The 27,793-nt window shown below is 47.0% G+C and overlaps 2 protein-coding genes across 2 annotated transcripts in view; one reads left to right on the forward strand and one right to left on the reverse strand.

Moving 5' to 3' along the window:
• The window catches only part of PPARGC1B (PPARG coactivator 1 beta), a 110,495-nt gene extending 102,411 nt beyond the window's left edge, over positions 1-8,084 (forward strand). Inside the window, exon 12 of the mRNA XM_058543855.1 lies at positions 610-8,084. Coding sequence (XP_058399838.1) covers positions 610-710 — 101 coding nt within the window. The 3' untranslated portion in view covers positions 711-8,084. The remainder of the gene's footprint in view (positions 1-609) is intronic.
• A 3,224-nt stretch (positions 8,085-11,308) lies between these two features.
• The window catches only part of PDE6A (phosphodiesterase 6A), a 67,171-nt gene continuing 50,686 nt past the window's right edge, over positions 11,309-27,793 (reverse strand). Inside the window, exons 19-23 of the mRNA XM_058543869.1 lie at positions 17,360-17,423; positions 17,001-17,075; positions 14,786-14,869; positions 13,411-13,558; positions 11,309-11,652 (exon numbers count right to left, since the gene is read on the reverse strand). Of these exons, the coding sequence (XP_058399852.1) occupies positions 11,573-11,652; positions 13,411-13,558; positions 14,786-14,869; positions 17,001-17,075; positions 17,360-17,423 (451 nt within the window). The 3' untranslated portion in view covers positions 11,309-11,572. The remainder of the gene's footprint in view (positions 11,653-13,410; positions 13,559-14,785; positions 14,870-17,000; positions 17,076-17,359; positions 17,424-27,793) is intronic.

The raw sequence follows: 27,793 nt of genomic DNA on the forward strand, positions 1-27,793 counted from the left end.
GTGGCCCTGACAGGCAGCAGCCTTGTCCATTACTGGGCCACAATGAAACAATATTGTCACCATGCCCTCCCATTTGGTGACATATTGGCGAAGAAGGACGAAGAACTACGATTTAGGAAAGAATTATTGGTCGGGTAGAGTCCGACGCAGGCTCCATAGTACAGGGCAGAGTGTCAGGAGACCTAGAGGGTTCCAGGCCAGACAGCGCTCCACCTAGCTGCCTGTCCACTCCTGGGACCCAGTTCCGTATCTATACAATGAGGGCATCCTCGTTTGTTGGCCCCCTTATGTGACTTCTACAACGTTTCCTAATGGGCAAGATGCTGTGAGGGGAAGTAAACTTATAGGATATCGGACCTGGAAAGGCGCTCTGGGGTGCTCTAGTTCAGGCCCCCCCCCCCCGCATTCTACAAACAGGGCAGCCGAGGCCCTGAGACAATGCCGTCACAGCTGAGGTGTTCGTGGCAGAGTGGCGGATCTGATGCTCCCTGTCCAGTGCTCTCTGAGGCCTTGGGCCACATCCACTCCATGGGGCTGACCCTGGTGGCAGATTTTCTGATCGTCAGGCCTTTCTAAGTTGCTCACTGACTCCTCCACCTCCCTGCCCAGATTCCAATTCAGAAGAGGCCCTTCCCACGTCAGTGAAAAACAAGTACGAAGCCATGGATTTTGACAGCTTACTGAAGGAGGCCCAGCAGAGCCTGCATTGATAACAGCCTTAACCTTCGAGGAATACCTCAATACCTCAGACAAGGCCCTTCCAATATGTTTACGTTTTCAAAGAAATTAAGTATATGAGAAGGCAAGAGAGCGAGCGCGTGGAAGAACACACGTGAGAGAGAGAGAGAGACTTGAAACTGCTGTCCTTTTAAAAAAAAATCAATGTTTACATTGAACAAAGCTGCTTCTGTCTGTGAGTTTCCATGGTGTTGACCTTCCACTGCCACATTAGTGTCCTCGCTTCCCACGGGCTGTCCCGGGTGCGCCTCCACGTGCTGGGTCGGTCACCCATCTCCCCTTCCTTCCCGACCGACTTCCCCTCGTAGACGTGCGGCCGTGTTCACCATAACATTTCTTGTCTGTAGTGTGTGATGATGAAATTGTTACTCGTGAATAGAATCAGGATTATAAACTCATTTTTAATTGAAGAAAAAAAAAAGTATATCCTTAAAATAACGTATTTATGGCTCAGACATCCTGTGCCTGGATTACTGTATCGCTTCCTTGGTTTTTTAACTATGCACTGTCGTGAGGTGTTTGCCACTGGGCTGCTGTGCTCCCTTCGCCAGAATGCTCCAGAGGTGCTGGGTGGCCGGTAGGCTGGTCCCCGGGGAGGCGCGGCCTGCAGCCACCACTAGGAGCGGTGGAGAACGGTTTCTGGGCCTTTTCTGCCAAGACCTGCCCTGTCTCTCATCAAGCAAGTTTGGGTCCAGTTACAATCAGAGCCCTCATCTGGTGCCCAGCTCACGCTAGAGTTTGTGCCTGGCCATGAGCGCTCGAATCCTTGCGGGCTTGTAAAGAAGGCGGGCGAGCTGTGTTACTATTTTCCAGGGAAGGCAGGCAATGCTCCAAGAGGCAAAATGACTTGCCCGAGGTCCCACAGCCAGTGAGAGGGCAGAGCAGCGACCCAGCCCAGGCCTCCTGATTCCTGGTGCCATGCTCCTGCAGTCACTGGGGTAAAGATGCAAAGTTTCAGGGGCTGGTGGAGGTGAGTTCTGCTAAATTGGGCAACAGGCTAGACGCCCACGGGCTCATTTTAGGGGTTAAGTCAACAGCCAACTCGCCAGCATTAGGCGAGTTCAAGCTCTGGCATGTGTCTTGATCCAGGGGGTCCTGTGGTTTGCCTACACCTGTGGACATGCCATCAGAGCTTCAGTGACACACCTGGAGTGGCACAGACAGGCGATCTGGGAGCAGTCATCCTTTCTGGGCCAGCCACCAACCCATCCTACTCCCTTCAGTTTGTCTTTCCCTTTTCCTCAACTGTAAAATTGTTTGGGTGGCAGGGGGAACAGAAGGGAATGGGAGGGTTGGGCGTGGTGGGTAAGACAATCTCCAAGCTCCTTTTCAACTTAGAAAACATTCTAATTGGGCTTTACCTTAAAATTTGTGTTCTTGAGTGATGTCAAAGCCATGTCCGACTTGGATGTTCTGCGGGTGCCTTGGAGGCCATTGGTGAGGGGGAGCGTGGCCAGCAGGAAGTGAACACATTGCTTCTGCTTCAGACAGAGCAGCTCCCACTTGATCTCTTTCAGACATCAGGGTTCCTTAGGAGGTTTTTGTATTTAAAAGAAAAGAAAAAAGGTCCTGCTGCTTTAAAAAAAGTTTGAAACTGACTTATTAAACTAAACATGCTAATTTAATCTATTGCTAATGCCAGGCCTAGTCCTTTGAGAATTGGTAGTTGATTTTTTTTTTTTTTTTTAAGGTGATCAAATACCTCAGTAGGTAAACTGGGCCGATGAGCTTGTCCTGGGTGGTGAGCATACTTCAAGCCCACGGAGAAGGCTGGAGGAGACAGACTTTAGAAGGAATAGAGAATTTGAGCTCCTGTGTGTCACTAGACCTCTCAGGGCCCCCATTTTCTTTTCTGTGAAATGGACTGAGGGGGAGAATTAGGCAAGTTGATCTCCAAGGTCCCTGCCAGCTCTAACAGTCTTAGCTTCTGTGAAGGCAGTGTTTAGCTCAAGATGGCAAATACATGGCACATGTACCACTACTCCCATATCCTTGGCCAGTGGCAGACATAACTAATTGACCACAGCACTCATGTTCTTTGAGCCTGGTTGTGTTATTGGAATCCTCAACACAGTGCTCTGGGCAGCCATTACTAATTGATCAGAGTTTAACCTATTTGACATCCTGGTCTAATCTTTGAAATGTTTCCATCACACAAAAACATATGGTGGCTGGGTTTTGTGCTGGCCCATCCCTGTCTGTCATGTCCTGATCTGTGAGAGAAAACCCCCCCCTAAAGCCATTCCCTGGCACAGGACTCCCAATACTACTGTGATACACAACCCCGCTTGGGACTTGGGGTGGGGGTAGGGAGTAGAATAGTGGATGTGAACATGTTTGGGAAAGGCAGGGTTTATGAGGCTGCACCAACAAAAGGGACTTTCCACAGCACAGACCTGAACATTCTAAATTCCTTTTATAGCTCTTCACTGCCTAGCACACAGTAGGCGCACAATAAATGGTTATGGAATGGAACAGAGTAGAATTTAAATCTGTCTGCCGCCTCCCCTAAGTCCTCGTTTGCACCAAGGAGTAACCTGCGAGTTCGCCTGGAAGCCGGTAGGAAAGCACTCTGGATTCAGAGTTGGACTCGGTCACCTCTAAGCCCCTCCTTGTGGCCTCTTCCCAGCTGGCACTAGGCCCGAGGTTCAACCATGGGCAGGTGGTTCTTTAGGGTAAAAAAACGCAGATTTTTAATGAAGGACAAGTTTCTCCCTCCCCTCTTCCAGGTCAGATGAAGCTGCCCTTTCCCTTCAGATTAATACAGGGCACTTGAGGTTACTTAGACATTTGCCCTTGAGCAGAGCAGAGATCTGAGCGTTGGGATGTGATGTGCCTGAGGTCAGAGCTGGGGGCTGCTGATGGGAGAAGATGCCTTCCAAGGACATCGAGCAGTTTCTGCTCGCCATCCAGTACGTAAAAGGCTACAGGTTCTAAAATTGGCCAACCCTGCAGACAACCTCTATCCGGAAGACTCATTCGGTGCTGTGTATTATTTACCAAGGAGACTCCAAGGTCTCTCCAGGAAAACTAGTCAACCTTGGTCTCTTTCCCACCAAATTAAGGAGTAACCCAGAGGGAGCAGCTGCCATTGGCAACCATCTCGTTGTAGCTCTGTCCTAGTATTTGCTCTCGACGATGTTTACATGTGATTGCCATAAAAGCTTACTGTAGACTGTGTCGATAGCCGCCCACACAGGGCAGGTTGTACTGTCTATCTCTGTGCCGTGCTGGTGTTTTCCAAAAATGTCCGATCCAACCGCTAAGTGGAATTCTTCCATCTCCTTCCTCAGTCTACAAGACTGAATCAGAATCCTCATTCTCGGGGACTCTGGTTACCGAAGGAAAATGCATCAAAGAGGTAAAGAATATGAGTGGATGGAGTGCAGCTAAGGCCCCCACCCCGCTTACCCCGTCACACCTTGCCCCCAAACAGAAAACTGCTTTGAATCAGAAAGCACCAGTCAGGTGTCTCCATCTGCTGTGAGATCTCACAGCATCGCATGTCGAGTGTGCTCAGGAGGGAGGCAGGGCTTCGGGGGCTTTGGTGGCAGGAGGAGGAAGGGAGGAACACTTTGAGCTGCAAAGCTCGGTACCCAAGTCCTGATGTGGGAAGAGATGCAGTAGGAAGTCTAAAGCCCACGCTTGTTGATGTTTCAGAGAGATTTCTTCTAGGCGTATGCAACACGCGTGCTGAGGCCGCTGTGCAGGTGGTGAGTGGTGGGGACAGGGAGGCATTGGCGGTGTGATCCTTCTGCATGAACAGGTTGGAAGCCCATCCCAGGCCTCGGCTTCAGTTGAAATCACAGCTGAGCCTACAACTTGAGTGATGGGTCATCCCAACTGTGAAGCAGAATGAACCCTAGAGGATTTGTTGATATGACCAAGGAGAGAAATTGGATGTACAGTAGCAAATAAAGTGAAGCTAATAGTTTCATTGGCGGAAGAAAAGGGACCCCCCCCTCACCCATTCCTACTGGGGCAGAAGGAGACCAGTTGGTACTTCTGTGCAATATGTTTAAGCTGGTCCCCAAGTCCCTGAGGCATTTGCACACACAGGTGGGTTCCAGGGCTATTTGCCGAGTCCGGAGGTACAGGGTAAATGGAGGGAGAGCTTGGGAGCTGGGAACCCACTTACACAGAGACGCCCTTGGCCCAAAACAGACGTGGGGTGGGGGGAGCCCCTGGGAGCCGGCTGCAGGGCGTCCAGGAAGTAGGCAGAAGCTAACTTTGCATTGAACCAATAAAAGCACTTTGAGAAAACCACAACACTGCAGCCTGGCTCCATGTTTCTACACTGGCAAATATGGGTCTCCTTTGGCAGTGTGAGGTCCTCTCCTAGGGACTGGGACATGGGGGCAGGAAGGGGCTGGTATGGGGGAGGAGAGAGCAGAGATGCCTTCGTAGACATTAGCGACAGGAGAGCCAATCCCAGAGCCAGCCCTTTGCTGGCCGTTTTGTTGGAGGCCCTAGAAACAGGGAATAGCGAGTTTAAATCTTGGTACCTATTTTTGTAAAAAAAAAAAAAAATTAAAACAGCCCAGCTGATTGAAATGTGTTTATGGAGCAAGTCATTTAACTATAAGCCATCTCAGAGTGAGAAACCCAGTGTTTCTTACTTGCTGTGTGATCTTGGGCCTCTGTTTCCTCATCTAGCAAAATGAGAATATTGGCTGGGATGAGCATTGAGCCCCTTTCACCTCTGGTGGGCTCAGATTCCCATCCTGGAGCATGGGGGATCCATCACCAACACGTGAAACCAATTCCCTTCTCTGGCTGTGCCCAGCTCATGTTCAGGGTGAGAGTTCTAGGCAAGGTAACCAACCAGTAGCGGACTTAAACTCACGTGGTCCTGGCCCAGTTACCTTATGCGAGGAGGCCTGCTCCCCAGGACAGATCTAAGCCATAGTTTCTGGTGGGGATGGTGAGAAGTTAACCCCCAGCTTGGCTAGGTGGCGATGTCGAATCTCACATTCGCCTTGTCATCCTCCCCACCGAACAGCTTTTAATCTGAATGTTGTGACCACTTGGCTGTTTCTCTCTTGCTCTCAGACAATACTAGCAATACACTTGTTTTTTCAAAACAGCTTAACTTAGGCACTTTTCACACATTTCTTTCAAATGATTGTAAAACATATGGGACAACAGAAGGCACTGATCACACTGCACGTGTTTAAGGCAGCTTTTGTTTTCTGTTTCTTTAATGGTATAGCAGCAGCGACTGAGGCTTCGAGATTTGGGGGGACGGATGTTCAGATACTCCGTTTCATCACAATGCCTTGCACATCCGGAAGCAGCTCAGAAATCCAGCTGCCCGAACTGGGGGCTTAGAAAAAATGGTTTTCTGGACGGTCCGTCCCTGGGCTGTGCAACACCTCCTAAAGAGCTGTTTATATAGCTAGACCCCCTCTGTGCTGTATTTTTGTCAAAGGATCCTCCAAGGAAGCCTGATAAAGCCTCCTTTTCCTCTTTGCCAGCCTTGGTCATGGGTGACTTGTGAAGGGACTGGGTGGTCAGCCTCCGCCTCCGCACTTTGCCTTATTAACGTCTAGTCACCATCTAGTGGCCAAAGACTGTATCCACCAGCTGTCCAGATGGAAGGCAAATAAATCCTTTCTGCCACCTTGCTATCCAACACCAACTTTGGGAATGAAATGTAATGTCATGGGCGAACTGTCTGTGTGTTTAGAGCTCAGTGTTACACCAGTCAGAAGACTCCAAAAGCAACCACTTAGTAGACTCTCCCATAGAGGGAAGTGCACTAGCTATCCTGTGGACAGAGGAGACAGGAGTGGACCCTGTGTCCAGGTGCCCGGGAGGGGTTTACTGTAACTGCAATACTGGCAGCCCAGCTGCTGACCTTGTTAAGTGAACCTCTGCCAGGTGGCCCGCACCGTACCCTCTGGACAAGCAAGGAGGGTGGGTGTGAGGATTCTGTGCGGGGGTGGCCATGGCCTTTGATATGGTCCACCAAATAGCCAAACAGGTTATTCTTTTGTTGTTAGTTTGTGTTTGTTTTTGTATTTTGTATTTAAAAATCTTGTCAAGTGTTTTTGTGTTAGGAATAAAAAGTCATAAACTATTCCCAACTTTGTTTCTTGAGGGATGTTCTGATTCCAACGGAAACAGGTTGGAAATCTCAAGGGGTGTGTGGTCATGGTGGTCAGTGGAATGGAGAAGTGGACCACTTGGGTTTCCAGACTGTTTCTGGGGAAGATGACGACCCAGAAGTCTGGCTTGGTGCATTCTTCTCTGGAAATTCATGCCCACCCCTTCACCTCCTTGTGCCACGGTATTAGCATCGGCTTTGAGCATCTGCTTCTGTCACAGGCAGCTGCTAATGTTGAAACCAACACAAGATCCCTCTCCCCAACCCCAGGTTTCTAAAGAGACGGTGTCTGTAGCTAGCCTTAATCGACTGGGCAAGGTGGTCCCTATGGTCCCTTCCAGCATTTCCAAATCTTAGACTCAAATCCTTTTCTCTTGGTGTGACCATGCAGCCTAGAGAATTCCGAGCAATAGGGAGTCAGGGCTTTCCCCAGCTCTGTGACAGGGTCAAACCAGGGAATGGCTAAACTTGTGAGGTTTGGGCATCCCCAGGGGTACTACCGTAGGGGGCATTATTTATTAGGAAGCTCAACAAGGTAACTACAGCCTGGGGTGCGTGAGCGCAAGGCTGTGTGTGTGTGTCTGTGTGTCTGTGCGTGTGCACGCCTGTTTGTATGTATGTGTGGAATTACATTGATGCATTTCTTGAGAAAGGTGCAAGAATTTCACCTACACAGAGGGACACATCTGCTTTGTTATTTATAATAGAAAGCTAAATTTTAATTTTTTAAAGGACACTGCTAATGATTGAGAATCGAGTTTTTAGTTTTGCTATTTTTTTTAATTGGTAGAGGATTTTTATATATTTTTTCCATTTTGTTGGGTTGTGTCCTTATTTATATAAATACTTTGTGTGTAAGAGGCAAGGAAGAAACCTTCTTTGCTTTTAGTTATTGTGGTCGTCATCCCCCCTATTTTATTTCTGGTGTGATTTATCTGTCTTACCTTCTAAATGAGAAAATGTTTTCCTGTATTTGTACATTGTCAGATTCTATAGTTTCATAGATAATTTAACCAAATTGCTCTATGTATTATTATTCCGTGAGTATAAAGTTCTATTTTAATGTCTGTAAATATTTCAGAACTGGCTTCTTTTCTCAAACTCCCACTGTGGAGTTATTGTTTACATCACAAAAACTGTAGAATCTCTATGCTCATGTACTGTAAATAGTGAAGTGATCTGCTTATAAATAAACTTAACAAATACACTATGGAGATTAAAGAAAATACCACCCACAGCCCTGCGCAGGTGTGTCTTCCTTTGTTAGTCCTGTGTGCTTGTGGAGGGACACTCTGGCCACTACATGGGAAAGGATTCTGGGGCTTCAGTGTCACCTCGGTCAATGGGTGTCAGAAAACCCCAGTCAGTGGGTGCCCCCCACCCTCCGAAACTCTCCTTCCTTTTTCCTCCCTTCCAGCACTTTTCGTAGATCATAAGGAACCATTCAGACTTCCCTCCCATAACCCATGTTCCATTACTGGCTTTTGCCATGACTTTTTTATAAAGCTAGACCACTTTCCAAACAAGGACTCCCTTGTTTGGTATACCAGTTTTTTCACCCAAGCACACTAAATAAATGTGCCTAAAGAGATATTTTAACATTGTGGTTCAGGCAAAAACACTCACCACTTGACAACTACAAAACAGTTTCTGGTCAGAGGACATGGAGCGCAGGTTTGAATCATGCCCTGTATTGGGGTGAATTCGAGACATTTTGCTCACTTCCTCCCGGCGAGAACGGTGAAGAGGTGGCGTCTTCCAAGCCTCTCAGTCTTGTGTGTGTGTGTAATTTCCTGTTTCAAAGCACTCTTGGGTCTAGCCTTTATTTTGCCCTAAAGCTGCTTTGATCTTATTTTTAAGTGCAGTTGCAGTGCAAGATCCCCATGTGCCCCCAAAGGGTGGAAACGTTGGTGAAGAAAATTATACGCAAACAAGAACAGGTACAATAAGCCATTCCATTTCATGTTATGTGCAAACTGTTTTCAAGTTGTTGTTTATTACCAACATAAACTAGTTCTTGTTCAGGTGATTTATTTTCTCAACCTGGAAATTATTTGGATTTCTTTGGTTAGAAGGGAACATGTCAGGATTTTTCCCTTTAAAATGAATGGGGTGTTTCCACTTCGCAGCAGGGTTCCCTGCCATGAATTAGTGTGATTGATGGCTCAGGATCTGTCACCCCCTCACTAGATGGTCAGCCCCAGGAGGGCAGGGCCGCTTCTCCTTCACTGCAGGGTGCCCAGGCCCACTAATCAGGAATTCCTGAATGGACAAGTGAGTGGCTCCTCTATCTGTGGCCTGTTGACTATACATACACAGCTGGTGAGGTGGCCAAGCCACAAAGTCACAGGAATAATCCCTTCAAAGATGCATTCGATGGTGCAGGGACCTCAAGACCTGCGTTTCAAACCTGACTCTGCCACTTCTGTGTTGTGCCAACTTGCACAAGCCACCTCTTTGGTCCCTGGTTTCCCTGACTGTGAAGATGATTTGCTTAAATGAACTCAAAGGTCCTTTATGTTCTAAAAATGCTGATTCTCAGAAGCAGTATAGTGCAGGGAAATGGTTACAAGCCAGGAGTCTGGTGTCAGGATGCTTGGCGTTGAGTCCTGACTCCACCATTTACCAGCTGGGTATCCTTGGGCAGGTTTCTTAACCTCTCTGAGTCTCCTCCTCCTCATGTGATAAATGAGGCTAGTAATAGTTTCTACCCTATAGGAGGTTGTTGAGAGGATGAAATTACGTCGTGCACAGTACCTAGGGCATCATAGGCACTTAACCAACATTAGATGTAATCCTCATCAGGCACGGTCTCCTGTGGTGCTAGCCATAGCTCTGTGAGCGGCATGGCAAGGATTATGACCCTGCTTTGGCAGATGGGAAGCTGAGGACTAGGGAGAGCAAAGAGAACCAGCCCAAGGGACAGCCAGGATCAGCAGCACCCCCCGCATGTTCCTGGGTGACACTTATTTCTCTTTACTCTGCCACTTAACCACTACCTGTGACGTGCTTAGGGACACACCTCTGCTTAGAAGACCACTGCTCTGAGAGTGCCAATTTCAGGAGGGTGGAAAGTCTAGCTTGAGAGTTAAAAGATGAAGGTTCCAGACCTGGCTCCCTATTGACATCATGACCTGCCAATATGTGCAGGGCCCGTGCGTCAGGAGACCCGATTGAGGTGCTGTGGAAGCCTCAGGGACGTGTGCCCGTACACTGTTCTCTATGACCTTGGGCATCTGCTTCTGGAGGGAAGCCAGGGAGCTGTGCCATGAACTTGGCCCAGTCCAGCCCCTCACTGGCCTTCAGTTTCCTCGTTTGTATAAAAAGGGAGGTTAGCATACATCCTTGGTTTACAAACAGTTTGGAGAAACCATGTGTTCCCTCTCCTCAAAGCAACTGCGTTCATATATTAGCTTCTGCATAACTTGTCTTCGGGAGGAAGAGAAGTTCTAGAGCCAGCGTCCACTTATAGGAGGCAGGGGACAGAGGAACGCATTATACGCCACCACAAGGAAGCAAATGGATAAATCCCAAACATGGGACAACTGACCCTGTTTCTGCAACAAGTCCCTGGCACAGAAAAAAGACAAGGGAGCACTGTTGTCGATTAAAAGAGACCTAAGAAACCACAGCTAAAAGTGTGACACTTGTTTGGATCAGATTCAAGCAAACTAACTATTAGACAATTTTGCGACAATGTGGGAGAGTTATTAAGGACTGGCATCATACGTTGGATTCCCCAAGAAGCAGCCTCTGCAGTGGGCTTAGTCTGCAGTGTGTTTATTAAAGAGCGCCCTTAGGAGCAGCGCCTGGGGAAGGGCAGAGTGTGGGAGTGGGCAGTGGGCTGAGCTGCGGTGCGAGCCCAGCGACAGCCTTGGTGGACCCCACGAGGAGTCCTGGCGCTAGAATGACCCTGCAGGGTTGTGCTGTGTTGGGCCAAGACGGCCAGGCCTTAACACCTGGCATGGCTCAGTCATTGGCTGTAGGCCACCCTGGGAAAGGGTGTGACCTTGGGCACTGAGGTCATCCCTGAAGGGGCGGATCCTGAGGGCTGTCTGCTGACGGCACTCACAGCCACTGGGGCCGCAGGTCCTTTCCTCTCCAGTTAGGGACCTGTACAGCTCGTCACAGTGTCTGCCACAACTGGACATTAGGTGTTCATTTGTTGCATGTGATAACCGTGTGGTTATGTTAGAAAGCACCCATATGTCTTTAAAGATGTGTAATGGAGGAGTGAAATGATACGTCTGGAATTTGCTTTTAAATGCTTCAGTCAAGATAAAAATGAAAAAGAAACGTGAAAGGATGGATGAAGCAAGTGTGGCAGAATCTTGACACTGGAATCTGGGTGATGGGTAGATGGCCACTCATCGTACAATTCTCTACCTTTGAGAATGACTGCAAGTTTTTACAATAAAATGAAGTATAAGAACAAAAATGCTTCTAAGCAAGCAGGTGAATCTGGCATTAATTAAATGACTAATGATAATTAAAATAAATTTAATTGATGTCTATGAAAGCTAGAATGTTGGTTTTAGTGCAATAGAAAGTTCTCAAGGCTAAAAAACTGTTTGAAAGCCACTAGATAAGATGTAAGCTAAATTCTCTTTCAGCTTTCAAATCCTATGACTCTTTTACTTCTCAAGAAGGTGTGCAGTTTTCCACTGGCTTCGTAAACTCTTCTCAAGAAGGGTGGCGCCATTCCCGTCAGCAGACCCGTTAGTGCTACTGGATGCAGCACGACTTGGATGCAGGTGCGCCCCCTCCTGGGCTGGTGTTCCCCGTGGGCTGATTTCCTGTGGCTGCTGCAATCAGACAGGAAAGAACACACCAGGGGAGAGGAGGCTGCAGCGGGCTTCCTCTTTGTGCTGGTTTGGACCAAGAGTTGCAAACTCAAGCGCTTTCAGAGGCCAACAGATCATCACACGTGCAGAGGGCAAGCCAAGTGTAAGGAGAATCAGAGGAACCAAGAATGTTTCTCTACACTAAGAAAAATAGCACACTCGGGTGAAGATAAATGGCAACCAACACTTGGCACCAATGTCTGGGAGAGAGCAGGGAGTGGTGGAGAACTAGGAGTGGTGGAGTGGTGGGGACAAACTGGAGAGCTCTCCCTGTCCCATCTAAAGGGGGCAGGTGACACTCAGCTCCAGCTAATAGTTGTCATGCAGAAATGAAGACTATTGTGGCCAAATCTTGATCTTTTAAGAAGAAATGCTGGAAAGCTGGATTTTTTAAATCTGAAACATCCCAATTTAAAAATATGGACAGCAAACTCATCAAAAAAAAAATGCAGGCCAGGGCCAGCCCGGTGGCACAGCAAAGTGCGTGCACTCTACTGCAGCAGCCCAGGATTCGCAGGTTCGGATCCCTGGCACGCAGCACGCACCACTTGTCAAGCCATGCTGTGGCGGCGACCCATATAAAAGTGGAGGAAGATGGGCACGAATGTTAGCCCAGGGCCAATCTTCCTCAGCAAAAAAAGAGGAGGATTGGCATCGGATGTTAGCTCAGGGCTGATCTTCCTCACAAAAAAAAAAAATGCAGGCCAAACAAAAGACATCTGCAGGCCACAAGTTTGCACAACACAACTTGCCACTAGCCCAAAAGACAATTTGTGCAAATTAGAAAAAGATGCATCTTCCTTGGGACACTTTACTTCCATTTTCTAGAAAATTGTAATAACAATACAAATCTATGATGACTGTCATGTATAGGACACTTCTTGCAAAAAGCACAACTTGCAAAACCGTACACGGTAGGCCCACATCTGCAGCCACCAGTTTAGAATCACCCCACACTGCCCAGAGCAGAACTGGAGACCCTGCAGTGTCCATGTTAAGAACGTGTGTAGAGGGACCGGTGTACAGAAGAGGGCAGTCAGAGTAGGGCGGGGACGAGAAGCCATGTCCTATGAGGGAACAGGAGCCACACGACCAGTAAAAGAAATGACTTTGGGGAGAGGAGTGTGCTGTCGATGGAGAAGAGTTGGAACAAATCTCATTTGATTCCTGAAGGCAGGACTATGGCCACTAGGTGGGGGCTTCGACAAGAATAATTTCAGTTCAAGGAAGAGCTTTCTAACAGTGGTACTGAATGAGGATGTCATGTACGATCGTGCGCTCTCCGTCACTGGTAGTGGGCAAAGTACAGTCTTCTGATGGTATAGATAGGATTCAAACATCAGACAGAAGGCTGGAAGTATGGCCTCTAAAATTCCTTCCAACCAATAATTCTAGGTTTTCTCCTTTGTCCCTGGGTAGGGCCCTATGTCCACACCCTTAGAATTGGAATGTGTCCTACGTTGGTTGGGGGCCAGTAGGGGAATCCTTGCTGGGAGCCTCAATCTTGGGAACCAGGCTCTGCCACTTACTAACTGTGTGACTTGGCCATGATACTTGACATCTGCGAGCCTCAGTGCCCTCATACATAGAATGGGGCCAATAATAGGTCGTGGGGAGGCCCGAAGGGGACCACGCGTGTGAGGCTCTGAGACCAGCCCAGGCGCACTGTGCACTCCATATGGGAGAGGCAGAGGCCCTCGTCTTCCCCCTTCCACAGACCTTGCTTGCCTGCCTGCTGTTTCTGCTTCTCCTCCTCCTGCACCTTCATCTTGGCATCGTACTCATCAGCAAGCGCCTTCCACTCCTTACGGTTGTTGGTGATCCCGTCCAGCATGGGAGTGATCTCCTCGTGGAAACGGGAGAATTCCTGGGAGAGAGAGAGCCTCTGGCGCAGGGACCCTGCCCCAGGGTCCAGGCTCCAGGGGGAGGCACAGTGGGAACGTCCAGTACTGGAGTCAGCTGCCTCGGGTAGCAGGCTCCCCATCACCCAGCAGTGTGTGTGCTGACGCTGTGGGGCCTCCAGTCAACAAGAGCCCATCCCTCTCCTGCTCAAAACCCGCCTGTGGCACCCCCTGCCCTTCAGGATGAAGTGAAAACTCCTTCACTTGGCCCTCAAACCCGGCCAGACCCTGTTCCCTCCTCCCTTTACCATCCTGAACCTTCCAGATATTCCAAATCTCTGTCAGTTCCGGAGTGTATCTTTCCTTCTGTGGGCTCCACACAAGCTCTTCCCTTTGCTGGAACATTCTAACTTCCCTTCTTGTCCCTTGAAGCCTCCACTTAGATGTCACTTCCTCAGGGAAGCCTCTTCTGAACCCCGATCTAAGTGGAGTCGCCTATTGGAAGCTCCAGAAGCCGAAGCCGTCTCTCCTCACATCTCACTTTGTCGTAATGACTTGCTCAGAGGACCCCAACTAGTCTGCATTCTATCAGAAATGCACTTGTTCCCCCTCTGGGAGCATCTGCACCTGGCCTTCCAAGCAGGACTGCAGCTCGCACAGCAGAAAGAGACCTGGACTAGGGGTCAGGCGTCCTGGCTCTAATCCTGTTTCATGGCTGACTCCAGTGACCCTGGCCCCGTCATTTGTCATCTCTGAGCTCTGCCTCCTCTCGCGTAACATGGCCAAAATAAAAATAACAAAAGGGAGGTGGATGGTGGCACAGATAACATGATTTGGTAACGGTGGGTTTCTCAAGAGGGAGACTTTAACTTTGAGCAAAAGTTCAAAGAGGAAGTACAGATTATCTTTTGACAATTGGGTTACTCTGACCTATCACACTTCCACCAGCTAGGGACGTCAGGAGGACATATGTCTGTTATGCTTCCCCCTTCCGTGTTTGAAACCACGCTTAGTCATTTGTCCCACAACTATGACTGAGCAGCTAGATTGTGCAAAGCTCAGGCTCTGGCCTGGCTCTATAATCACTCAAGACCCCACAGGGCTGTCCTGAGGACAAACGCCAATGGAGATGAGAAGTGCTTTGCAAAGTATCTTCCACTGGTCACTTGCCAGGGTTTATTATTCCTGATGTTATTTGGGAATCCCAGTTTATTGAAGACATCTTGTTGGCTCTGAGGAAGCAAAAGGCCTACCTTGTAGACAAAGGTGCAGACAAAGTCAATGAAGCCGACCTGAAGCTTGGGGAGTTCGTCCGCCTTATTTCTGTCCATCATGGGCTGTCAGGAGGGAGAAAGAGTTAACTGCACTGGGCTCCTCCTGGCATGATGCCGTCAGGGGGACCCAGCCTACCTGTGAAGCATTGTTGCCAAAAGGAAAAAGATCGAACCCGAAACTCATCAAGTTTCCAGATCCGATTTGCAGTTGGCAGGAAATACAGGGATAGAGAAATATATTAAATAACACTACGAGAATGCAATCAACCAAATCCAGAATGTGGGAAACTATACAACAAAAAATGCACCATCTTCAACAAATAAATGGCATACAAAAAAAAAAAGAAGAAGAAGAAGAGGAAACTGCTACTGATTAAAAGAGACTTAAGAGGGGCCAGCCCGGTGGCGTAGTGGTGTTAGCTCAGGGCTAATCTTCCTCACTAAATAAATAAATAAATAAATAAAAGAGACTTGAGACATAACAACTGGAGGGAGTGTGGTCCTTGATTGGATCCTGATTTGAACAAATCAAACTGAATTATTTTTATTACTTTATCAGGGAAAATGAACAGAGATTGGGGATTAAATAAATTAAAGAGGGGCCGGCCCGGTGGCATAGCAGTTAAGTTGGCACGCTCCGCTTTGGTGGCCTAGGGTTCACAGGTTTGGATCCCAGGCACGGACCGACACACCACTTGTCAAGCCATGCTGTGGCAGCATCCCATATAAAGTAGAGGAAGATGGACATGGATGTTAGCCAAGGGCCAATCTTCCTTGGCAAAAAGAGGAGGATTGGCATCGGATGTTAGCTTAGGGCTAATCTTCCTCACCAAGAAAAAAAGAAAGAAAAAATAAAGAAATAGGGGCTAGCCCGGTGGCGCAAGTGGTTAAGTGCACGCTCTCTGCTGCAGCGGCCCAGGGTTCACCGGTTCAGATCCCGGGTGCACACCGACACACCGCTTGGCAAGCCATGCTGTTGCAGCGTCCCATATAAAGTGGAGGAAGATGGGCATGGATGTTAGCCCATGGCCAGTCTTCCTCAGCAAAAAGAGGATTGGCAGATGTTAGCTCAGGGCCGATCTTCCTCCCCAAAAAAATAAAAAATAAAAAAGAACGAAAAAAATAAATAAATAATATTAAAGAATTGTTACTAATTTTGTGAGTGTGATAATGGTATTGTGGTTGTGTGTATGTGTGTTTTAAGTTCTCTCTTAGAGATGCACGCCAAAGTACTTAAGGAAGAAATGATAACATCTGGGGTTTACTTTAAAATACTTCAGCTGAAAGATTAAAAAAAAAAACGCATGGGGGAAATAGATAAAAGAAGCATGGCAGACTGTTGCTAATGGTTGAATCTGGCTGATGGGGACGTAGAGTTCATTAACTATTCTCTCTACATTTAAAAATGTTAAAAAGGAAGAAGAGAGATATGAATCCCGTGGGCCCTTGCCGCTCATGTTCAGAACGCTTGTCCACTCCTCACAGCCCTCCACTCTCCTTCAGGCCCTGCCTAGCCTCACGGTTGCCCCAGCATCCTTAGCACTTTCACGGTTTAGCCCATCCCCATGTCCATGGTTCTGTCCCCAGAATATCTCTCCCTTTTCCCCACCTCTACTTCTTAGCCCCATCCTAGCTCAGGGCCCTTGGTGAACCTTCTAACTGGTCTCCAGTGGGGAGCCGCTGACAGTCCAGCCGAGTTAACTTTCAACATCGATGCGTAGTCAGCTTGACAAAGTCTTCCCTTTGCACGCTCTGTGCTATTAGAACAGGGCCAGGGGAGGTGGACTCCTAGACTGTTGGAACTGCAAGGGAAATCTAAGTTTTGGTGTCCACTTGTTAATCTCTACTTAACTGAGTGAGCTAAGGACATGGACATTAGAGCAGGGTTCCCAAACTTTAAGAGGGCTTATTATTCAGGAGGGCACACTGTCCTGGACCCACTCCCAGAGTTTCTGCTTGGGTAGGTCTAGGGTGGGGCCTGTGAATTTGCATCTCTAATATGTTCCCAAGTAATGAGGTTGATGGTGGTCCAGGGACCACGCTTGAGAACCCCTGCATTAGTAAAAGGTCATCTCTCTGGTAAGATCAGACATCTCTATGTCAGGGGGCACACCTCTGTCACGGCAAGGTCACAGATCTCCATCAGAATGAGATCACACACCTAACATCGGACTGACGTCCCCTCTCTACTCACAATGGGATTCTGTTGCAGCACCGAACGCTCCAGGTCACCTTGTTCCCAGAATTCGGCGGCAACCAGCAGGGCTACCTGCAACAGGCAGATGCCCCCATGGAGTCAAGGCCCAGTTCTAATCCTCCCACCCCTGCTCCCACCCTACTTGGGTTCCCAGCTCAGTGAAAACATAAGCCCACGCCCGCTCCACCACCCGCACTTTGTTGTCATCATTGGAGAGTCTTCGAGTGATTTCCTTGTCTTGGCAGAGGAGGAGGGAGCAGAGTGGGCTGCCCCTGGAGCTGGGAGGGTACAGACCGCAGTGGCTGCTGTCACCAGTACTGGGACTCCCTTCCTCTTGGGTCAGGAGGAGTCCATACCTTGCTCTGCACCTCCCAGGGCTTGGTGATGGCTGAGAGATCACAGGCGGTCATCATCATGGCCCTAGGCACAAGGACACCATCCATCAGTCTAGAGCCATTTAAGGCTGCCAGTGCTGGTTAGTTCCACCTGTTTCTCCTTTCTCTGCCCCTACTAGTAGGTGACCTCACCCCATTGTGAGGACAGGGGTAACTTCCCTATTGCATCTGGCGGTTGGGCTTTGAAGTCAGACAAAGTTTAAACCTGCCTCTGTCAATTACCAAAAGTTTGACATTGGGCAATTAACCCCACCTCACTAAGCCTCAATTTCCTTATCTGTAATAATAATAGTAGTTTCCTCACTTGCACGAGTGGGTGCGAGATCAAATGAGAAAATGTGTGTAAAAATCTCAGCATAGTGCCTGGGCATACTGTGCGTACGATACGTATTGGCAACTGTCATGAACATACACTGCGTTTTTATTATGTGCCACGCACTGTTCTAGGCGTTTCTATCATCGATTTCATTTAAATCACATGACATCTTCAGAGTTCCTTCTCTCCTGTCTAGGGCAGAACAATGTTTCTCAACCTTTTTCTCATCATCCTCCCCGCTCCACTGTGAATTTTAGACATTTTTTCTATAGTTGTTCCACCATGAAATTTTAATACCACAGACATAGCGTATATTTATTTGGAGGGCCACAGACCATTGTAATAGCTAAGACGTTCTGCTTCTCCCCCAAGAACTGCTTTTTGCCCCATCAGGGGTGATGTTGCCCCCACTGAAAATGCCTGGTGTAGGGAGAAAAGCGACCTGAGTCACGGTGAGGAAGCCTTGCATTAAAGAGTAGAGGAGTAGAGGAAGGGATTGGGAAAAGAAAGGAAGCATTAAAAGATAAACTCTTAAAGGGGCCACACTAATAGTAAGACAGGTATTATTACTTAGGTAGGTGCAAGGTATGACAGCAAGGGAGGGACAAGGACAAAGAGTTGGAGCAGGACGGGGAATTTGAGAAGGTGTTTCAGAGACAAGGGGCATCGTGGCTTGAACATCTGGGATGGAAATCCAGGGCCCCGTGGTGTGGGGGTTGAATTCCACGCCTGGGAGTGTAGACTATATCCAACGAGCAGTGGAGACTATTGCAGGTTTAAGGCCGAGTCATGACCTCTTCAGAGCTGAGCTGCAGGGAGGCAGGCTGGCAGCACATGTAGGATGGGGCAGAAAGGAGAGAGTAGGAAGGAAAGAGGGGATTTGCTGCAGTACTTCAGGCGGGAGGGCAGGAAGGCCTGACCCGCAGCAGTGCCTGCAGGCTGGGAGAGTGCAGGGTGAACCCGATTTGGTGGGGTCAGCCCCAGGTGGTGAAACTGATAGGCAGGGGCTGCGGAGAGGGGAGGGTTGGAGCTGGGGCTCTGAACCTAACTTGCTACTTGGATGATTTCACAATCAACCAGCTGTATCTGACAGGTTACGTAAGCTGGGCTGGGAGGCCTTAAGAGTAACTCATGAAATATTAACAGGTTTAAATATCTTTCATTAAGTAAACCCTCAAAAACTCAGAAATCTTTAAGTAAATAAGCTTTCAGAAATGCATACATTTCTTAGAAACATCTTTATAGTTTATAATAACCTCAAAATACATGCCCTATGCTTAATGTTAAATATTGTAGACATGTTACCATCAAATAGATTAAGAGAATGAGTGCTCAGCTATGCATACAAGAGTCATGGCTGCCTGTTACCTGTCAGTGTCCACATTTCAAGGCCACAGGTGTGGCTTCAGGAGAGCACTGGGTGTTTACTTTCCTTGGCTGGAGAGATCTTGTGAAAATCGCTCCCAGAGCTGGAGAAATACATCTAAGTGTTTTATAGACAGAGACCTGGTGTGCGCATGGAATCAGGAGAGGACACTTGGGCACCAGAAAAGCCCATCCAAAGCCTCATGCCCTAAGGACAAGGCATTACATTCACTTCAGCACCACTCCCTTCTGAGCTCTGGGGCCCAGGTGCCGTGCTAGGCCTTGGGGATCCAGAGAGACCTGCAGAGAACTCACAGTCACTCAAGGAACAGAGACCAAAGAATTGTCATCACAATATGCTAAATGGGACAGCAGAAAGAAGTACAAGGCACAGACACCAAAAAAACCTAAAGATGAAAGTAACTAGCTCAGCTCAGGGGGCATCCAGTAGGTGACAGTGGCGCAGGGCCCTGAGGGGTGTATAGGAGCTCTCCAAGAGGGAGGGGAAGAAAGGGTATAGTGGGCAGAGGTGCCGTGGAGAGCATGCGGGATTGCCACAGGGCAGAGGGCCGTCCAGGAGGTGACCAGAGGGAGTATTCATCTATCCATCCTTGTACGTGTATGCGTGCCAGACACCAGGCAGAGACTGCTTCACGGGGTCCCTGCTCTCAGGAGTTCCAGACGTGTCGAGGAGTGGCACACTTATCACACAAATGAATGTAAACATATAAACAATGGCTCTGAAGGAAAGGAGTTCTATCCTAGGAGAATAGGTCTGGGAGGTCAGAGAGGGCTTCCCTGAGGAAGTGATCCTGAGCTGATATCTGTAGGAAGTGTAGCTTGGCAAATTAGGGAGTGGGGAAACAGATTCCAGGCAGAGAGAACATCCAGTTTCTGGGGGAAGGAAGTCTGGCACATTCAAAGAGCTGGAAGGTGGGAGGAGCTCAGGGAGCAGGGGGAGAAGGGGTAAGAGGAGACCCAAGATGAGCAGGGGCAGACCCACAGAGCCCAGGGTGTGGCGAGGGGAGGTCTTCACACTAAGAGCAACAGGAAAAGCCACTGAAGAGTTTGAGCAGAAGAGTGAAGTGGTCAGATTTGCATTTACAGAGATCACTGTGGCTTTGGCATGGAGGGAACAGGAATGCCAGCAGGGAGCCCAGTTAGGAAGCGATTGCAGGATTCAGCCAAGAGACGGAAGTGGCAATAAAAAGAAGTGTCCAGATGGACAAGGCATTTAACAAGTTAACAGGGCTTGGGGATAGATTGGGGCAAAAACAGTCGCAAGTCTGCAGTTTCATATGATTCAGTGTAAGATATCCGTCCTAAGGGTTATTGTAACCATCACATAAGATGGTTTTGTAAGTGCACCCACTGTCCTCATCTTCATTATCATCACCTTCATCACGTTAACCCTTCGTTCAGGGTCGCCCAGGTGTGTAGAGCTCGGCTGACTGAAGCAAGCTGAGCTCTTGCTCATCCAGCCCATCCCCAAGACAAATGTCTCAACTCAGCTGAGCAGCTCAGCAGCTCCTGGCTGAGCCCTGAAAGCCTTCCAGGCAGGCTGGACAGGCATTTAGACACTCCCTGGAATGACACCAGGCCTGGAGAGTGTGGGCTGCAGGGCAGGCCTGAGGGGGCCTGAGAAAGCTGTGGGCATGCAGGAGAGGGGTGGGGTGACTTGGGTTCCAGTCCTTGATGCTCCCCTAATGCCCCTGGGACACTAGGTAAGTCACTTTGTCTCTCTGGGCCTCACTTTCCTGATTTTGTAAAACATTAGACCAGGAGCTGGCAAACTTTTCCCATAAAGGGCCAGATAGTAAATATTTTAGGTTTTGCAGACCACTGTGGTCTCTATTGCAACTACTCAGCTCTGTCATTGTGATGCAAAAGCAGCTACAGATAATCCAGTCAGGGTCCCTCATCTGTTAGGCTGAGTGCCTAGGGCCTGGGATACCTGTAGGGCCCGTAGAAATGTTTTAGTTTTAACTTCTTGTAAAATCAGAAAAGAGAATATAATAATAATGAATATATAATAATTCATTATTCTGAATGAATTCAGAAAGAATTCAGCCTGGATTATGTTTGCCTTTATACCAACACAGTCACAAAATATAATTTTTATTTATTTACTTATTTTAATGGAGGAAGAAGCCAAGAGAGCAAAAGTGCCTAGGTCCCACAGAAGTCATAATGCGGCCCTCCGTAAAAGAGCAAAATTTTATTTATGGGTGCTGGAATTTGAGTTTCTTGTAATTTTTGTTTGTCAGGAAATATTATTCTTCTTTTGATTTTTTCCCAGCCATTAGAAAATGTAATAGCCATCCTTAGCTCACAAGCCATACAAAAACAGGTGGCAGGCCTTACACCCCAGCACTAGGGCTCTCTAAGCCCTTCCAGCTCATGGTTTGGTCAGACCCGAGCCAAGAGTGAAATCTGGGATTAAGTGGAGACGTAAAGGATTTGACAAGGAACAGGAAGTCACACCCTCACTCTTGAGTTATTTTAACATCTTGGCCCTGGAGTAAACATCCTCAAGTAGAGTGACCCAAGAAATAGCGATGCAGACCTGCAAAGTCAACTGGTTTAGGATGTGTCAAGGGGCTGGGTGTGGACCTCAGATTAAAGGAAGCTCGCTGACGTAAGCACTCCAAGATAAGCAAAGCACAGGAGGAAAGTGTTGGGTTTTTTTCCTTACAACAACCAATTCTGACACCAACTGTCCTCCAATTCGGTTCAATTCTGACACTAACCAGTGTCAGACTCCACAGGTGTAAGGGCTCAGTCTCACATAACTGTCCTCGCTTCTGGGGTCAGTTGAAAGCAGTAGGTCCTCGGGTTACCCACACTTCTTTCCCACTTGGCCACAAAGTCGGGGGGTGGGGTTGCACAACTGCCCCTTCAGGTTGGAAAATTTGCTAGGACAGCTCACAAAACTCAGGGAAACTCTTTACCTACGTTTGGCAGTTTATTATAAAGGACACAACTCAGGGAATAGTCAAATGGAAAAGATGTGCAGGAGAAGGTGTGGGGTGCAGGGTGCTTACAGAGCATCCATGCCCTTTTCAGAGGCATCACCCTCCCAGCAGCTCAATGTCTTCACCCACTTGGTAGCTCCCCGAAGTCTCTTGTTTAGAGGTTTTTGTGGCACAATTGATTAAATCCCTGACCATTGGTGATTAACTCAATATCCAGCCCCTTCCTCCTCCCCAGAGGTAGGAGGTGGGGCTGAAAATTCTAAGCTTCTAATCAAAGCTTGGTCTTTCTGGTGACAGTCGCTATCCTGAAGCTATCCAGGGTCCTGCCAGGAGTTGCCTCATTAGAATAGACACTCTGGGCCGGCCCCGTGGCTTAGCGGTTAAGTGCGTGCGCTCCGCTACTGGCGGCCTGGGTTCGGATCCCGGGTGCGCACCAACGCACCGCTTCTCCTGCCATGCTGAGGCCACGTCCCACGTACAGGAACTAGAAGGATATGCAACTATGACATACAACTGTCTACTGAGGCTTTGGGGGAAAAAAATAAAATAAAATAAATTTTAAAAAAAAAAGAACACTCATCACTCAGAATAATTCTACAGGTTTTAGAGCTCTGTGTCAGGAAATGGGGACAAAGACCAAATACATATGTCTTATCACGCCACGGGGAGCGCCTACACCACTACCTGCCTCGAGGGATGCTGCACAGCACTCCACGTGCCCCGGCTCAGCCCCCATGATAATCCATGAGGTAGGTACTACCTTTCTCCTCTTTGAGCAGATGAGGAAACTGAGGCACAGAGAGGTGAAGTAACCTGCTCAAGATCTCATCACCAATAAGTGAGAGAGCTGAGACTTGACTCAGGCACTCTGGTGCCAAAGCCTCAACAGTGTAACAGCAACACTACCCAGGTATGAAGCAGCTCTTATTACATGTCTAATCACTTAACCAAGGGACCCCAAGATTGCGTCACAGTAGTGGTTTTCAGCCTGGGGCTATTTCTGGCCCCAGGAGACATTTGGCAATGTCTGGAGATATTTTTGATTTCACAACTGGGTAGGAGGGCATCTAGTGAGTAGAGACCAGGGAAGCTGTTAATCATCCTACAATACACGGGACAGCTCTCCACAACAAGGAGTTATTGTCCCCAAATGTCAATAGTGTTAAGGTTGAGAAACCCTGCTTTATAGGTCTTCAAACATTTTTCATTGAGTACCTACATAAAGAATTTTGAAAAATTCTTACTTTCTTACACATTTTTAAGTTGACATTTTGACTATTTCATCATGTTTAAATATTTGCAAAGGCTCTAATTCATAGCACATTATAAATATTGACATTTTAAAGTAAAATTGTTATATCATTCTTTATTTATTTATTTTGGTGAGGAAAATTAGCCCTGAGCTAACATCTGTGGCCAATCCTCCTCTTTTTTTTTTTTTGCTGACGAAGATTGGCCCTGAGCTAACATCCGTGCCCATCTTCCTCCACTTTATATGTGGGACACCACCACAGCATGGCTTGACAAGCGGTGCGTAGGTCAACTCCCGGGATCCCAATCTGCAAACCCCAGGCTGCCGAAGCAGAGCGCTCAAACTTAACCACTATGCCACCGGGCTGGCCCTGTGTTATATCATTCTTTAAATACAAAGGAATCTAAACAGAATAGCAATTTCATAGCAACCATCAGCTCATCATCCATTTAAAAACACTTGAACAAGTCTTCTTTAAGAGTCTGGAATTTTACATCCTTGCTTTTCTCCATAAACTTGTATTTCCACTTGATTTCCTCCACAGATATCATCCTAATGTTTTATATATGTGTGTGTGTACATGTGTATATATGTATATATATGTGTCTATATGTATATATGTACATATACAATGAAATATATGTATGTATGTGTCTGTATATGTATATATACACCAATGAAAGACTTTCAAGTGTATATATGTATATGAAAAGTCTTTCATTGTTCACCCTTTCATATTTATCTGCAACCAAATACGTCCATTAATTGAAATTACATAACTAAAAATTTTTTCTTTGACCATAAGCCTCCAAGTGCTGAAACTTTTTTTTTTTTTATGGTGAGGAAGATTAGCCCTAAGCTAATATCCGATGCCAATCCTCCTCTTTTTGCTGAGGAAGATTGGCCCTGGGCTAACATCCATGCCCATCTTCCTCTACTTTATGTGGGACACCGCCACAGCATGGCTTGACAAGCAGTGCGTCAGTCCACACCCAGGGTTCCGAACCTGTGAACCCCGGGCCGCCAAAGCAGAGCACGTGAACTTAACTGCTACGCCACCAGCCCAGCCCCTAGCATCTGTTTTATGCCAATTTTTTTGTTTGTATAGATGCAAGTAATTAGAAATCTTGGGAATGGAAGGAGTTTTGTTACAATAATGTCACTCAATTCTTTCAATTCTTCCAGATGAATTGTTAAAAATTATGAGTGATCATAAGTGTTAAAAAATATGAGTGATCAGTATTCCGAATGATCTATCAGCTGATGATTCAATTAGATTCTCTTTCAATTTTGTTTAAAGCCAATAGAACCATTTACTTCCTCGGCTTCTGGGAAGCAAGCCATAAAGATTTGACCAAGACTTCTCAGATGACTATTAATTACATCCCTGACACTTTCTCTGTAGCGCTTTGGTTAACCCAAAATATTCAGAATGGATCAGGTCAATTAAAATGTTATTAATTTTAACATATCTTCCAGTGTTATATTTTTTATAAAGAGCTTTTATCTTACAACAAGTTTTAACTATGTTTGCATCAAAACTCTGAAGCTGCAGATTTGACTCATTTAATGTATGGAAATGTTTGCCATATAACATAATTGGAAATACCAGTCTTTTACTGTCAACTAAAGCAAGCAAATCAAACTTGTTTCTGTCAGATAGAATCTGATTTTCTTTTTCAATTCAAATAAGCACATTAGAATGCATCCCGATGACACCCATGTTATTTTTTATTCTTAATTTTAAGAAAGGTAGAGGTAGATAGATGGATGGTTATGTACGTATAGATAGATGAATGGATGGATGGATGGATGCATGCATGGATGGATGGGTGGGTGGGTAGATGGGTGGGTGGGTGGGTGGATGGTTGGGTGGGTGGGTAGGTTGATTGGTTGAACGGATGGACAGATAGACAGATGATAGACGGTGGCATGGATGAAGTCAGGTGCTGCTACCTTCAGTACTTATTATTGATGTGCTTCTGCCCTGATATCAGGGGGCCGTGCCTGGACAGTGGTACATTCTGTTGTGTATTGGTTTGATATGATTTCAAATCCCCTTTTTTTATGACTTAAGTGAAGTTGTTTTAAAGCACTTGTTTATGACAAAGACAAAAAAATGTTGTTCATATAAGAATGAAGCAAGTTGTGTCAGGATGTCATCGTCTTATCTGTTGTCATTGACAAGCGCTCAGTAGCTCAGCTGATGACAAATACTGCTTGGGGGCTTATCAGTAAGAACATGTGGAGAAGCAACTATGACAAGGGGACATTTAGACTATAAATACCCAGAGTTTGTGAGGAATATTCAAGAGTTTTGGACTGGGCAAGGCAATACTTTGCTGACCTAAATAAACTCTTCGGAGACCTCGGGTCATTAGCTCCTACGGTGGTAAGGGCGACTCCCTTATTGGTAGTGGTGACAAACTGCCAAGTGGCCCCGTGGAGAAGATCAGCCGGCCCAGCAACCCCGACGCTGTTATTCCCTAGCAAGGTGCTCTAGCAACAAGGGACTTTTGTTTTGCCCTGGCAGCTAGAAGTCAGCTCTTGGTTGGTTTAGCCATCTCCCAAGTGCCTCCTCCTCACACCTCAATTAAATTTGGACTTTACTCCTTTCATCTCCCCTAGCCCGGAACAATAGTGTGATTAATCTATCATTGGTTCGGAGTATGTTATGTTTCTTTACTGCCTTATTAAGAGACATTATCTCGTATGCTACTGGCTTGTAAAACTATTATAAATCCTACAGCGAACCTGTGTCAAATAAACTATTGGTCAAGACAGTCTCAGAGTATATAATTTTGTCCCCTAAAACAAAACACATTCTCTGAAGGAAGTAAGATTGTTAAATGAAAAATGCCTTAGCTCCTGCTGCCCTGCCATACAAGCCAGGACAAAATTCTCCATTTCTACTGCCTTGTTTTGCTTTTGACAAAAAATATATATAAGACAGGGAAGGCCTGAAGCCCTTCCTTGGTTTTATAATGCCTTGATTAAAAGAGGCTTTGAAGACGCCAGCATTTCAAACAGTCCCTCTGTTGTTGGATGCCCCAGAGGTCTTTGCAACCTAGGAAGGTTCAAGAAAGGGCGAGTTTGTCTTTATTTATTTATTTATTTTTTCGTGAGGAAGATCAGCCCTGAGCTAACATCCATGCCAATCCTCCTCTTTTTGCTGAGGAAGACTGGCCCTAGGCTAACATCTGTGCCCAACTTCCTCCACTTTATATGGGACGTCGCCACAGCCGTCCTGACAAGCGGTGCATCAGTGTGCACCTGGGATCCGAACCTGCAAAACCTGGGCCGCCAGCAGTGGAGCGCGTGCACTTAACCAATACGCCACAGGGCCAGCCCCTGCCTTTATTTTGTAAAGTGGGGGAAGAGTGAGGGAACGAACTCCCAGTGCCTCACCCACTGTGCTTTCTCAGGAAGATAATATTAAGAAAGAGAACATCGGGGCTGGCCCGGAGGCGCAAGTGGTTAAGTGCGCGCGCTCGGCTGCGGCGGCCCGGGGTTCCCAGGTTTGGATCCCAGCTGCGCACAGATGCACTGCTTGTCAGGCCATGCTGTGGCGGCGTCCCATATAAAGCAGAGGAAGATGGGCACGGATGTTAGCCCGGGGCCAGTCTTCCTTAGCAAAAAGAGGAGGATTGGCATCAGATGTTAGCTCAGGGCTGATCTTCCTCACAAAACAATAAATAAATAAAATAAATGAAAATGAAATTTAAAAAAAAAAAAAAAAAGAAAAAGAACATTGATTCCCTTGAGGCCATCCATGCCCACATATTTCTTGGAAGGCTGTGGGTGCCCTGGGGGCTGGGGGTGGGTCGGAAGGGGTATGTGTTTCTCAGTCTGAAGACTTCCATTTAAGACTACCTTGGCTTTTACAATAACTGAAGTCCTGCCTCTGGCTTTTTTTTTTTTTTTAATTAAACATTGTATCTTGGAAATCTTTCCTATCATTTCTTTGTAAAGTCTGTATGACATTCCGTTGTATGAAAGTACCGTAATGTATTTAACCCAGTCCCCTATGATGGATGTTTAAGTTGTTTTAGATCTTTTTTGTGATTACAAATAATGATGCAATGAATAACTTTCTACATACTCCTTGGTGCACATGTGGGAGAATATCTGGAAAGTAAATCCTAAATGTGAGATTGCTGGGTGGGGCATTTACAATTTTGCTAGGTATAGCTCTCCATAAAGGCTGCACCTATTTATATTCCTACCATGGTGAACGAGATTGCCTGTTGTCCCTTATTCTGCCCTACACAGTGTGTTTGTTAGCAAACATTTAATCTTTGCCAACAGGAGGGGTGAAAAATTTTATCTCAGTGCAGTTTCATTTTGCATTTCTTTTACTATGAGTAAGGTCATCATCTTTTCATATGTTTATATTCTACTGTAATTCCTTTTCTGGGAGATGTCTATTTGTGCCTTCTACTCATTTTTCTATTGGATTAGTCTTTTTCTTGAATTGTACTGTTAAA

The sequence above is a fragment of the Diceros bicornis genome, chromosome 1 (assembly GCF_020826845.1).
Source record: "Diceros bicornis minor isolate mBicDic1 chromosome 1, mDicBic1.mat.cur, whole genome shotgun sequence".
Lineage (NCBI taxonomy): Eukaryota > Metazoa > Chordata > Mammalia > Perissodactyla > Rhinocerotidae > Diceros > Diceros bicornis.